This window comes from Psammomys obesus, unplaced genomic scaffold (assembly GCF_907164565.1).
Source record: "Psammomys obesus unplaced genomic scaffold, mPsaObe1.curated_primary_1811, whole genome shotgun sequence".
NCBI lineage: Eukaryota > Metazoa > Chordata > Mammalia > Rodentia > Muridae > Psammomys > Psammomys obesus.
Window position 1 is genome coordinate 6,646,995 of NW_026586589.1, and position 12,855 is coordinate 6,659,849.

Sequence of the window (12,855 nt, forward strand, 5' to 3'; positions counted from 1 at the left end):
TTTGAAAGCAGGAGTACAAAATGAGCGTGGGAAACATTCTATGGCAGGAAGGCTAGGGCAAGTTTGGAGGACTCAGGCAGTCCTCTAGTTCTGGGAGAAGAAATTAGTTGTAGTCCTTGCTTTAAAATAGTCTGTCTTCAAGTTAATTACTGTGCAATTTTCAGTCGCATTAACCAGATCTTTCTTTCTTCATTTTTGTGAATCTAAAGAGGAAGATTTAGTTTGTAAATATGATCATGAAGACTCATCCTACCTAAATGTTCACAAATAGGAGAATAAATAAATAATGATATAGGCATATTATGGATTACTATGGCACAATCAAGGAACTACAGCATATGGACAGGGAGGAGCCGTCAGCACCCCATGACTGCACAGTTACCCAGTAGCAGAAGATGAGGAATGGTGCAGCTTTCAACAGACTCCCAAGGGGAGAGCTTGAAGCCTCTGTTTGTGATAACAACAGAGTATAACTCTTTATCAAATGATCCCTCCACAGCCCATAGAAAGAACTTTTAGTTTTTACCCCCAACTATTACTAAAAAAAAAGATTTACTTTCGTCAATTAAATTATGTGTATGTGTCTGAGTATGGGCATGTACACATGTGTACAGATGCTCTTGGAAGACAAAGACAACAGATCCCCAGGAGCTGGAGTTACAGGCAGCTGTGAGCTGACTGATGTGGGTGCTGGTAACAGAACTCAGGTCCTCTGGAAGAGCAGCAGGCACTCTTAAACCACTGAGCCATCTCTCCAGCCTCATCTTTTACTTTTTCATAGCACCCAAGAAACTACAGCTAATGTTCTCTAAGAAGGATTGGATTGGGAGGATGGGGAAAGACTCATATTCATTATAATTTTTCTGAACTTTTAAAATGAAGCACATACCCCCATGTATATTTAATTCTTGTTTTTAAAATTCTAGGGTAATCTGGACAATGTGGAACATCTACAGTCTTTTGTTGTTTTGTTTTGAAGGGGTTTCTCTGTGTAGCCCTGGCTGTCCTGGAACTTGCTCTGTAGACCAGGCTGGCCTAGAACTCAAGTTCCACCTGCCTCTGCCTCTAGAGTGCTGGGATTAAAGATGTGTGCCATTACCACACAACATATATAGTCCTTATATACATTATTTTTTAATTTGAAATTTAAAAAACATTCTCAAATTTTTATATTTCCCCCTCTCCCCACTCCTCCTGAATCTTCTTCCACCTCCCTAGCCACCCAACTTTGTGTTATTTCTCTCAAAACAACCAAAACCAGAAACAAAACAAAGACATGAAAATAGGAGAGGGACTTGCAAGGAGAAGAGGAGTTGACAAGGGGGATAAAAGAGAGTTGGCAATAAGTATAAGAATGAATTATACACATATGAAATTGTCAGAGTAAATTTAATATTCAAAAGAATCATTTTTTTTTCTCTCAACAGATGGAGATAAACAAATAGATGTTTAAGGATTGGACAAAGCTCTTGCAGAGTATCCTCAAAAACGGCAATAAGGAAGCCATCATGTTTCTTAACCATGAAGTAACACAGCCATCAAAGTCTGCTCACCAAGATTCCACTGAATGTTTGTTCTGAAGGAAGCCACTGCGAGCATTCCCAGACTATACAGACACACGGAATATACACAAGGGCAAACTGTATGAACTTGAGTAATTTTGGTTTGTTTTCCTATTTTAGAAGGCTGCCAAATGACACAGAAACACTGCAGGGTTGTTAGTGAATGAGAACAGTTTAAAACAAACCTTTTGCACCTAATATCTCACAACAAATGGAGCTCTGGAAATAATAAAAGAAAAGCATTTCTATTCTTTTACAACAAACTGCAGTAAAACTTGTAACTTTCTGAGGCCTGACTTAAGAGTCTGATGTAGGGACCCAGTTGGTTAGCTCTTCCTTCAAACCAGAGCTGTGGGGCTAGTCTCAGATAGGAAAGGACTGAACGCCCACCACAATGCAGCGGGCTCAGCCCACCATTCCTTTCATTGCTTGAGCTGTATACAGTATACATACACCCCCCCCAAAAAAAAAAAAAAGCTTAAACATCAGGAAATGTGGTCTTTCTGCTGAGAGGAATAACTCCACCTGTTTGACCTATTACTGTTAAAAATGATGGTGCATTCGGGGCAATTAATGCTAATGAAAGCTTCTAGAAGCCATGCGTCCCCTGACAGCCAGGCCAGTGTCAATGGTGCTATTACGAGCTTCTACATAATCTACTGCTGATGCATGCTCACCAGTGCTGGCATCTCTAAGGGAGCACACAGGACTTACTGACCTGCTCTGAGGCTCCGAACGTAACTACTACTGAAATTAGATAGTAAAACTGCACATAGAGCAAAATTGAAGTAAACACACACATGCGCTAAAACATGCATAGTTCTAAAAACACTGCACTAAATAAGAAAAAAATACAGCGTTAGAAGCTAACATATGTGATCCCCAATCCTATGATCATCCTGACATGGCAAATCACAGAGAAAGTAGATTTGTAGATGCTAGGATTGGGAATAAGAGAGATAGGAGAGTGGCTACTGATAAATCAAAGTCTGCTTTTTAGGATATGAAAGTGTTCTAGAATAGACAGTAGTGATGGTTATAAATACACAGCTCGAAACACACCAAGAACATCTAATTACATACTTCCAATGAGGAAATTTAATGGGATTATAAGTTATGTCTCAATATAGACACAGAGGGAGAGGGCAAAGCTCCCACAAGAGTGCCAAGGACTCCTTTGGAGATTACCACAGTCGGGTTCTGAGCACCCTAGAATGTGGAAAAAGATTCCTTTTTTTCTCTAAGTGGTCTACTGATCAAGATTTGGCTTCTGCTGACAGGAAGTTCCTAGGTCAAAGAAAAAGTAACGCATGTAGAAAACAATGATATAATGTGCTCAGTACAATTACCAAGATGGTATAAAAACTAGAACAAGAATGAATTAAAGCATACTGAAGCTCTTAGAAGAAAAATGCTCTGAAAACTGCTGGAAGACAACAGTAAGAGGACTTTTTCCTACCTTGAGGCACTACAAAAATTGTCTTAAAAAAAAATCTAATTATACTTATTTATTTGTGTGAGTACGAGTATGCATGCCACGACACATGTGTGGAGGTCACAGGACAACTTGTGGGAACTGGTTCTCTCCTTCCATCACCCCATCATTTAGCCAGCCTTAAGACAGAAAAAAGAGCAGGGCTGAGGAAATCCTTCAGCACAGCAAGCACAATGACTTGAGTTTGGTTCATAGTCCCTATATAAAAGCCTGGCAGGGAGGTACATAGTTGTAACACCAGCATTCTGTGTGTGTGTGTGTGTGTGCACGCGTATGTGTGTATATGAATGCACGCACAGAGGTATGTGGACTCTGGAAAATTCAGTGGATACTGGCCAGCCAGCCAGTCAAGACAAAATGGCAAGCTCCAGACTCAGAGAAAGGCCCTCCCTTAAATGCCAGAGAAATGCAGAATGATAGAGAGACACCTAATGTAGACCTCTGGTCTCTATACATATATTCATACATGTAAGCATACCTGCACACATATGCATGCACCAAACACACCAAACAAACAAACAAAAACAATAACCCCACAATCTAGAAAAAAAGCTTTAAAATTTGTATACATCAAGAGGCCATAAAATAATACAGAGAAAAAACCTGAAGACAACAACTAAGGCTCAGTGTCTAGAACACACGCTTTTCCTGAAAGCCAGTAAGGAGAAGGTTCATAAACCAGCAACAGACACAGATTCATAAGGAGGAACCAGAGCTGCTCAGGAACCACAAGAAGAGCACTCAACTTCACAACAGACTAAAGAAAACTATCACAAGGCAGTACTTTAAACTACAATCCTAAAAACAGATAACAGCAATGTCGGTGGAATGTAGAGCACTTGGCAGTATCTAATAAAGCAACAAAGGACTTTGGAAAGACATTAGCGAGGGATGTGATGAGTTGGAGAATAAGTAGAAAAGAAAGGAAGGGAAAGAACCTGAAGTGTGAGCTTAGCAATGTCGTTAAAAGGCTGTTTTCAAGACACAAGAGAAAAATGAGGCTGCAAGAAAAATAGTTTTTTTCTGTAAGGTATTATGATGTAAATAAGGTCTTTTTCTTAAAGGAAATTATGATAAAAATAATCTGGAATTTAAAGGTTCAAGATACACAAATTAATTTCTACCCAAACTATGTTCTAGTGAGTGGATCAGATCAGCTGTCTGTGCCCAAAAGGTCAGACATGAGGCAAAAACTGGAGTTTCAGAAAACATCTACATCTTCCTTTCTGCCAAACTTCAAAATAAGTATCTACCTGGTAAGTAGGTCCTGTTTTTGAAAAGGTCAAATCTTCTACCTGCCTATTCTTTTTATTTAAAGAGAATGTCAAAGGTATCTAGCTGAAGATATCTTCAAAGGCAAAATGAGGATGGTGGCAGATCAAAATAAGTGACTATGAGATAACATATGGTCAAGTAAGTATCCATAACACACTACAAGCTCATTATGTAAACTACATTGTAAAAATAAATGAAGGAGAAAGGGCAGTTTATTTTTCTTACAGTAGAATTCCAATAAATAAATAGAGATGGAATGAAAGGAAAAAAAAATTTAAACAGAATGCAGCCCTTGCTTAAAATCCCAGAACAAAGGAGGCAGAGGCGGGGGTCCACTTTAGCCTGGGCACAAAAGAAGTCAATATGCCAGATAACCGAGACTCCTACCTTGGTCATTTTAGATACACTAATGCAGCAAGAGGGCCGACAAGAAAAGCACCTACCTCTACAGTGTTTGCAATGTAGCGGCTGTCACCTTCAACTCTGACAGAAAAGTCATAGTAACCACTGGAAAGTTTAAAATTCTTGAAGTTCAGCTCAAAAACATCTCTGCTGGGAATGACAGCAAGGTTAGCAAAACTCAAGAGAAGTCCTGAATATATCCTATTAGCTACAAAGTATCTTTTTAATGCAGTCCAGGGCCATTCCATTCCTGGTTGCCTCCTTGTACTACTTAGCAGTCCCCAGCTTGGCCATAAATCAGTGTGGAAAACATACCACCACCCAGGATGTATAGAGTTCTTTGCTTCCCTCTCAGATCCTCAAAGTCCAGCCCCTGCAATGCCCTCCTGTACGTGATGCACTACGGGCCCATCTGCAGTCTGCTTCCAATTGCTTTCTGTTGTTTTTCACTTTCTTGGTGATGGAGAGGAATCCCAGGGCCCAGGCTTGCTGCACGCGCTCTACCACTGAGCCTCAGCCCATTATGCTCATCAACAAAACATCTCAAGGAAATAGCTACAAACGCCCAAAGATGTTGGTGTAGGAGAGTAGACACTTGATTTGAGTAGCCTGCGATGCCACCTGAGGCCATGGTGAAGTCCTGGCCTGTGCTGTCACCGAGGGCCATGTCTGGTCACAGCACTGTAGCAGCTGGGGTCTGTTACCACCAAAGGCCATGCAGACCAGTCCCTGGTTTAGCTTGCCAATCTGGGACCATGTTGGTGTCTGAGGGCTGTGGCTGTAAAGAGCTGGCCCCATCCCACACTGCCTCAGCACTCAGGAGAGCCGGCCCTGCCCCTTACATGGGCAGTGTGGGAGAACCGGCCCCAAAGGTGCGAGAGTGAGAGAGCTGGTCCTGACCCCACCTGAGCAGTACAGGAGCTGGCCCCGATGGTATGAGCATGGGACAGTTGTCAGGATGACAAACTCAGCTACCACCCAGACCCAGATCCAGGGCTTTGAGTTGGCCCACCCCAACATCTACTGCATCTGGGAAATGCTGGAGTGTGTGAAGTGGCAGGTCCTCCCAGAACCAAAGCTGCAAGATTTCCTCAGCATAGGGCAACAGAGGGATATCCAAGAGGAGTCCCAGAAAGGATCCAGTACTGATAATGCAGCTGAAGCCAGAGGCTTTGAACTAGACCAATGACTCACTGCAATGAACATTTGCAAAAAAAGCTGTTTGGGCAAAAGGATATAGCATGTAACAGCACAGCATCCACAGTGAGATTTTTTTGCTCGTTTGGTTTTTTCTGGAGGAAGGCTGCAAGGCCAGAGGGTGGTTAGGGAGGGAAGGGGAGATGAATGGGATTAGAGTGCATGATGTGAAATTCACAAAGAATCAATAAAATGTTAAAATACAAATATATAATTTAAAATTAGGTACACAACAACAAGATAGTGCCCACTAGAGAGACAAGAATGAAATAAGGGCAAAATGGCCTAGTTCCAGATTTATCTTTCTCATACTCTCCTTTTAGGATTTATCACAGCAGACAAATGTGATTTTATGACCTGGGTAATTACCCCTATGACTCTGCTACCCTGGCTGAAAGTTAACTCTCCACAGCACAAAGCTTGTGTTCAGACTTACCCTGTGAGTGAGAAGGGCATCTTCTGCAGAACAGTAGCTCTGGAAGCCACAGACTTAGCATGCTCCAGCTTAACTGCAGCTTGAGCCAGAGGCTGAGACAAAACATTGTTGACTTGCAACTAGAAAGTCAAAACAAAACAAGCCATAAATGAATAGAACAAAGGCCCAAGGGAGTGGGGCACTTTATCTACAGGAAACCAGCTGTGCAGAACAAGCACCTTTCTTCAGAAATGTGCACTGATTTTGGTCTGCTGCCTACCAAAGACCAAATATGAGACCAGGATAGACTATTGAATGCTACAGCTAGGGATGAGCCTAGAGATCACCTTGCCCAACCACCTCAGAAGGAAATTAGAGAATGTGTATATGAGCATGAAAGTGTGGCTGGCTCCAATTATTTATTTTCACAGCACGGGGCCTCATGTGTTCTAGGCCAGAACTCTACCACTGAGCTACATCCTCAGACTCTAAGTCCTGAAACAACACTCCATGGCACAAGAAAGCTTTCATTGTGGGATCCTCCTGCTTGAGCTTTCCAAGCTTACAGACCCCTCACCAGCCTTTATAGCTGTGTTTTTCTTTTCTACTTGGAGAGAGGGTCTTGCTATGTAATCCAGGCTGTGCTGGAGCATGGATCTTCCTTCCTGAGCCTGACCACTGCTGTGCGGACAGCTGTAAAGCACCATGTTCAGTCTGCTGTTTCCTGTTTCTGAACCCTTGTCCTAGAAACTCTACGATAGTACCCTAAAACAAAACAAAACCACCACAATTATTAGTAAGAAAGATATCCTGAGGGAAGCATGAGGATTAATTTATTCGCTGGGTTTGCGCCTACAGGACTGCTTATGTGCACGTGTGGGTATGCGTATGCAGGTGCACAAACCTACCCACGTAAGTCAGTTAAGATGTAAGCATAAGATTCAACATTCCAGTGTTGAATGTACCTGTATGCAGCCGGCTTCAGAGCCGGCATTTTCCCCACTGTGCTCCCTAAGTCCTACCTGAACTCACAGATTTATGTTAATGAGGTTATTTTTCAGCTGTACAGATGGAGCACCTTTACAGGTTATCAGAATCAAACTTATAGGACAGATGGAACTGCCCCATGTGGAACCCATCACTAACATGAACAAAATGTTGACTCTTACACTGATCTGAGTTTATCAGTGGTTTCACAAACAACAACAACAACAAATGCTTCATTTGAGATGAAACTTTTTTTTGTTGTTTGTTTGTTTTGTTTTTTGTTTTTTCAAGATAGGGTTTCTCTGTGTAGCCCTGGCTGCCTTGGATAGCCTTAGACTAGGCTGGCCTTGAACTCACAGAGATGCATCTGCCTGCCTCTGCCTCCTGATGCTAGGAGCAAAGGCATGAGCCATTACACCTAGCTTTGAGATGAAACTTCCAGGTGTACTCAAGATTTGCTCATTTCCTCCGTGCAAAAACTTAATGCAAAAGTCTATGCTCAGTGCCGTGTGTGTGTGTGTGTGTGTGTGTGTGTGTGTGTGTGTGTGTGTGCGCGCGCGGCTACTCATGAGCATCAGGGAAAAAGAAGCCTATACTTACTTTAACAACAAGATAAAGGCATTACAATTACCTGGGAATTAAAAGTCCTAAGACAATGTATCTGGGGGCTGGAGAGACGGCTCAGTAGTTAAGAGCATTGGCTGCTCTTTTGGAGGACTTAGATCAAGTCATAGCATGCACATGGTAGTCCACAATCTCTGTGACTCCACTTCCAAGGGATCTGACACCCTCTCTGGCCAGCTCAGGCACCAGGCGTGCAAGTAGTGCACAGACATAGATTCAGGCAAAACACCAATACACATAAATTAAAAGAATTAAACAAAACAATGTATCTGGAAAATTCTGGCACCATGAAATAAATCTCATTACTACTTTTTTTTAAGGTGTGATGCCAATGATAAAATCTAGGACCTAGCCCGTGCCAGACAGTACTCTGACCTTGGAGCTACAGATGTGTCAGACTTAATCTGTATTTAATTGACTTACGTTTTGTGGGTTTTATTCCTATAGTAGGCATACGATCTACCACTGATCTATTATCTCCAGCTCCAGAAATCAATTTTAAGAGCAAGATTCTCTCTACGTCTACAGTTAGGGAGCCAGAAGGCAATTTTCTTGAGCTTGACTTACTGGAAGCACACGCAATTTACAATCTAAGGGGGGGGGGGGGGTTCTTTCTTTTTTCTGAAAGTTGGGGTTTTTTGTTTTGTTTTTTAAAATGAAAGTTTGATTGCACGTATATATGTGTACTACTGTTGTGGATATGAACATGTTTTTGTTTTAATCCCAGGTGTGGGGTGTGGGACTGATTCAGATGATCCACAACAGCGGACTATTTGCCTCACGTGGGCTCTGAGAGGAGCTCTTTGCCAGCTGCAGATAGTTTAAATATGAGGACTCCATAGAGAGAATAAAGCTAGGGGCCAGGGAGTGTTCAGGAGTCTGAGAAACAAGGTAGCTGCTTCCCCCGTCATTGTTGTTCCTGCAGTGAGACAAGAAGTTGGAGATCACCTGAAACTGGTTTGAGCTGGTTCCAAGGCATTTAATGACCCTAACCAGCAGCTAAGAGAAATGTGTCTTCTCTTCCATTAACCCTTTCTCTCTCCTATCTGGTGTTGGAAGAGTGGGGTGGAGTACGGAATGTTAAAAATGTTAAAAGAGTTTTTAAAAAAGTACGTCAACATACCACATGACTATCTGGTGCTCACAGAAGCCAGAAGAGGATGTCAGATCCCAGGGATTGCACTTACAGGTGGGCTGGTGCTGGAAAAGAAACTCAAGTCCTCTGCAAGAGCAGCCAGTGCTCTTACTCACTGAGCATCTCTCCAGCCTCACTTCCTCTTTCCTAACAGCTTCAAAAGCACTTGTGCCTACCTCCCCTAGAGGTTGTGTGCCCAGGGCTACAACTGGCTCTATAGCACAACTCAAAGTCTTGCACTGCACAAGGAGGTCATACCCGCAGGATAGCTTGTTCTTGAGTGTCAGAAGCAGAGCCCTCAGGCACAACCACCACTGGTACGTGGTAGTGATTCTGGGACAATGCAGCAGCAGCAGAGGCCACACTGAATGCTTCTGAGAGTGACTCAAAGTTCTTCTTGCTGAAGATTGTGTTCATCAGCTGGATGATCTGATCCTGAGAGCAAAGAGAAACACAGCTCAGCAACCCTCTGCAGGAATTTGAGGGGACCCACCGCAAACCAAGTGCCAGTACATCCAGCATTAATCCAAATGAGGGATTAAAAGGGAGCAAAATGCTGCATTTAAGCTCAAATTTGAGCTTGACAGTTTTAAATACAATTTTCTATTATAAATGGAAATTCACTCATTTACTTGCTAATCCTTTAATGACTGGTTAGTATACAAATGCAAACTACTCCAGGTAAGTACTGAGATATGTAAGTGGAGAGTAAAATTTATGTAACAGTAACCATCTGTTACATACCAGGCCATGACAGTTGCTTTTCATGCACTACCTCAAATCAAAGCCTTTACAGATTGATAGCTATTAAATAAGGAAACTGAGGCTGAAGCATGCTAAGTAAACATAAGTTAAAACACAGAAAGGAGGGAGACAGGGAAGGAAGGAAAAAATTTGTTTGCCCCAGAGCCCTGCCACAGAAATTCTATTCTTTCCTAATTGCCATAATCCTTTCAGCTAGCCTGTCTTCCTTCCTAAGCTGTCTTTGAGCAATAAACTGGGCTAAGTCTGCATTCATAAGGGCACATTTTATGGTCAAAGTGTGAACCAGAAAGAAACTAAAATCTAACTCTCCATTAAAAACCTGGAGGCTGCATAAAAGAGAAAAATGAAAGGCAATTTTAAAAACAAGTGGACCTAAAAGGCCTGATTACAATTCTGGAGGTTGTCTGCTTAGGAAGAAACATTTTCTACTTCAATCAGCTTTGTTTTTTGAAATCTACCATCTAACAAAAGAGTTCCCTTCTTCCTGACAGTGCTATTCACAGTCAACATGAAATAATTTTCTGTAATTGTACCAATTACATTTTCCATCAGTAGGCTGCTGACATGTTCAAATGGGTGACTGTTCACCCAAATTGTTATGTCAAAAGCAGTGACAGCAAAATTACTCTAGCCAAATACCTAGTTAGTAACAGCTTGGGAGTAAAACGAGAAAGTTTAAGTTGTATATGTAGAGTGTGCAGTCCATCTGTCTCCAGGGATACAGAAAACCCCCAGATGATTTGTACCAGAAGACTCTGCATTCTTCAGTGTTCATGACAGAAATGAAAAGAGAGCCTGATAGTTCTAGCACTCCTACACTTAGGAAGAAGGAATGGACACACTAAGAACACAAAGATATGAACAAAGTATTAGAAAATTATTTCAAGATACCCAAGATAAACATTATTTGTTGGCTTTATAAAGACATTTGCATAATGCATAAAAATGTAAGTTTTAGCTTTAAATTCAAATATTTCCTTTAAAACTTTAAGTAACAGAACTTCTATTTTAAGTACTTTAGACCAAAGGTTGGTAACCTCATACACAGGGGACAAACAGGTTCTACTTAAAAATATTTATCACACATATTCTAACTAAAATCATTCAGGTTAACAAGCTCTTCTTAAAAACAAACAAGCAAACATCTCCCCAACCCCCACCCACAAAACCCAATTTCTAGCAGTACCTGGAAGACACACATGCTTCCCAGGGAAACAGCATGAAGAACTACACACACAGTTAAGATTATCTGAATTGATGAGGATGAAGGAGAGAGGGGAAAACAGAAATTCTGAAGTCCAAGGCACTTACTGGAGAAAGGGGCCAGCAAAGCGGAAAGCACACAGTAGGCAGGCAGAGAGGGCTGTCAGGAGGGGAAAGAACAAACCAGGGCGATACACTTGACTCTGCCCCATGTAAACAGCTGTAAAGATTTATTTACACCTCTGTCACACTGACTATAAGCTTCTTAGTACAGGCATTGACATCTTTCTACTCTCATTCCTAAAACCTAACTGAAATCATGAATAACAACACCCTGGGGTGTGTTCTGAACACCCTTCTCTGGATACAGCTATCTTTGACAAATTCTTAGCAATGCCTTTGAGTTTCATGCTTGACAATCGCTGGACACCCACCTCCTTCATGGATGGTTCAGTCCCCACATGGTCCATGAGCTTGTAGGTGGCAGCCACAAACAATGCTGTGGTTTCCAGTCCTTCCTCAAACTGGAGATACACGCCCCCTAGTTCATCTAGGCGAGCAACCAGGTCCTGTCACAAAAAAGGGAAGGCATGTTGGGACACAGAGATCACAGAAATGAGATAAAAAAAAACACTGCCACCCCAGAGTGGGCCTTCTAAGAAATCTCACCGAGTCAGAAGACTACCTTAGCCACTTAGTACTTCCTAAGCCTCCCAAGAGGCCCCTGCACTTCTGGCTAACCCCTAAGAGGCTGGGCACTGAAGCAGCCACCAGTTTAAGCAGAGCAGTGATCACAGCTGAGGTGCTGCCAGGCAGCATCACAATACAGATGGAGCCGTGGCTGTCTACCTGGACAGCACCGACAAAGTGCAGCACCTCTCAGTCAACGCTCTCCACAGTGAGACAGCACGGCTCTCCTGGGGAGCAGAAGGAAGCAGCTACTGTGTCTGTGAAGCACATATCCATGACATGGCCATGCTGCCTGTTATCACTGGCTATACAGGTCTTGAGGGTAGCCCAAGGAACAGAATATCCTGGGTAGAGGACCGAGCAATGGTAAAAACTGCAATGAGCCAGGTATGGTAGCACACACTTAAAATCCTAGCACTCAGGAAGTGAGACAGGAAGATTCCAGCTTACCAATAAGGGTTACATAAAGAGATTGTCTCAACCCCCCAAAACCCACCCACAGTGGCCACTTAACAGGCAGCTAGTTAATATGCGCAAGCACTTTCAACCTTGCTGGTTCCCACAACCATCGTACAGGGAAACTGAAGTTCAGAGCACCAACCACCTTACCTACAATTTCAAAGCAGTAAGTGACAGAGAGAATCACCTGAGTTTTAGATTTGTTGGTACCATAAACTGTGACCAATAATAGCCTAACAAATATTCTCTGGGACATAATGCTTAAACACAATGAACACAAGCATCTTGGGCTTAATAGCCAAGAATGTATAAGATACAGAGGTGGCTGTAAGAAACTAGTCATTCTACCTGCAAGAGAAGACAGGAACTCAGAGACTCATTTGGAGAAACAGATTTATACCTCAATCTCCTCTACGATGTTCCTCAGGTCAGCCTGCTGGGATAGGTGGGATGCTGTCTGTAGAGCCTGGACCGTTCTGGAAGGTAAAGAGTGGAACAGTGAGACTAAGATTTAGTTTAATGAATAGGAAGGCATCCTCTGTTTTGTACAAGGTATTACACTAGACTGAAGTTGGCTGTTTGTCAATCATCTTTCTTACTCAAGGCTAAAGAAATAGCATATGATCTACGTTTGTAAATTGCTGGG

General features: G+C 42.3%; 1 protein-coding gene across 4 annotated transcripts in view; it reads right to left on the reverse strand.

Annotated features, from left to right (window-relative positions):
• Nucleotides 1-12,855, reverse strand: part of Rpn2 (ribophorin II) — a 46,542-nt gene that overhangs the window by 19,743 nt on the left and 13,944 nt on the right. For 2 of the 4 annotated variants that reach the window (XM_055602244.1, XM_055602246.1), the window contains exons 5-9: nt 12,610-12,685; nt 11,495-11,629; nt 9,351-9,527; nt 6,368-6,486; nt 4,776-4,884 (exon numbers count right to left, since the gene is read on the reverse strand). In XM_055602244.1, coding sequence (XP_055458219.1) covers nt 4,776-4,884; nt 6,368-6,486; nt 9,351-9,527; nt 11,495-11,629; nt 12,610-12,685 — 616 coding nt within the window. The remainder of the gene's footprint in view (nt 1-4,775; nt 4,885-6,367; nt 6,487-9,350; nt 9,528-11,494; nt 11,630-12,609; nt 12,686-12,855) is intronic. The other 2 variants (XM_055602245.1, XM_055602247.1) reach the window with 1 other exon arrangement.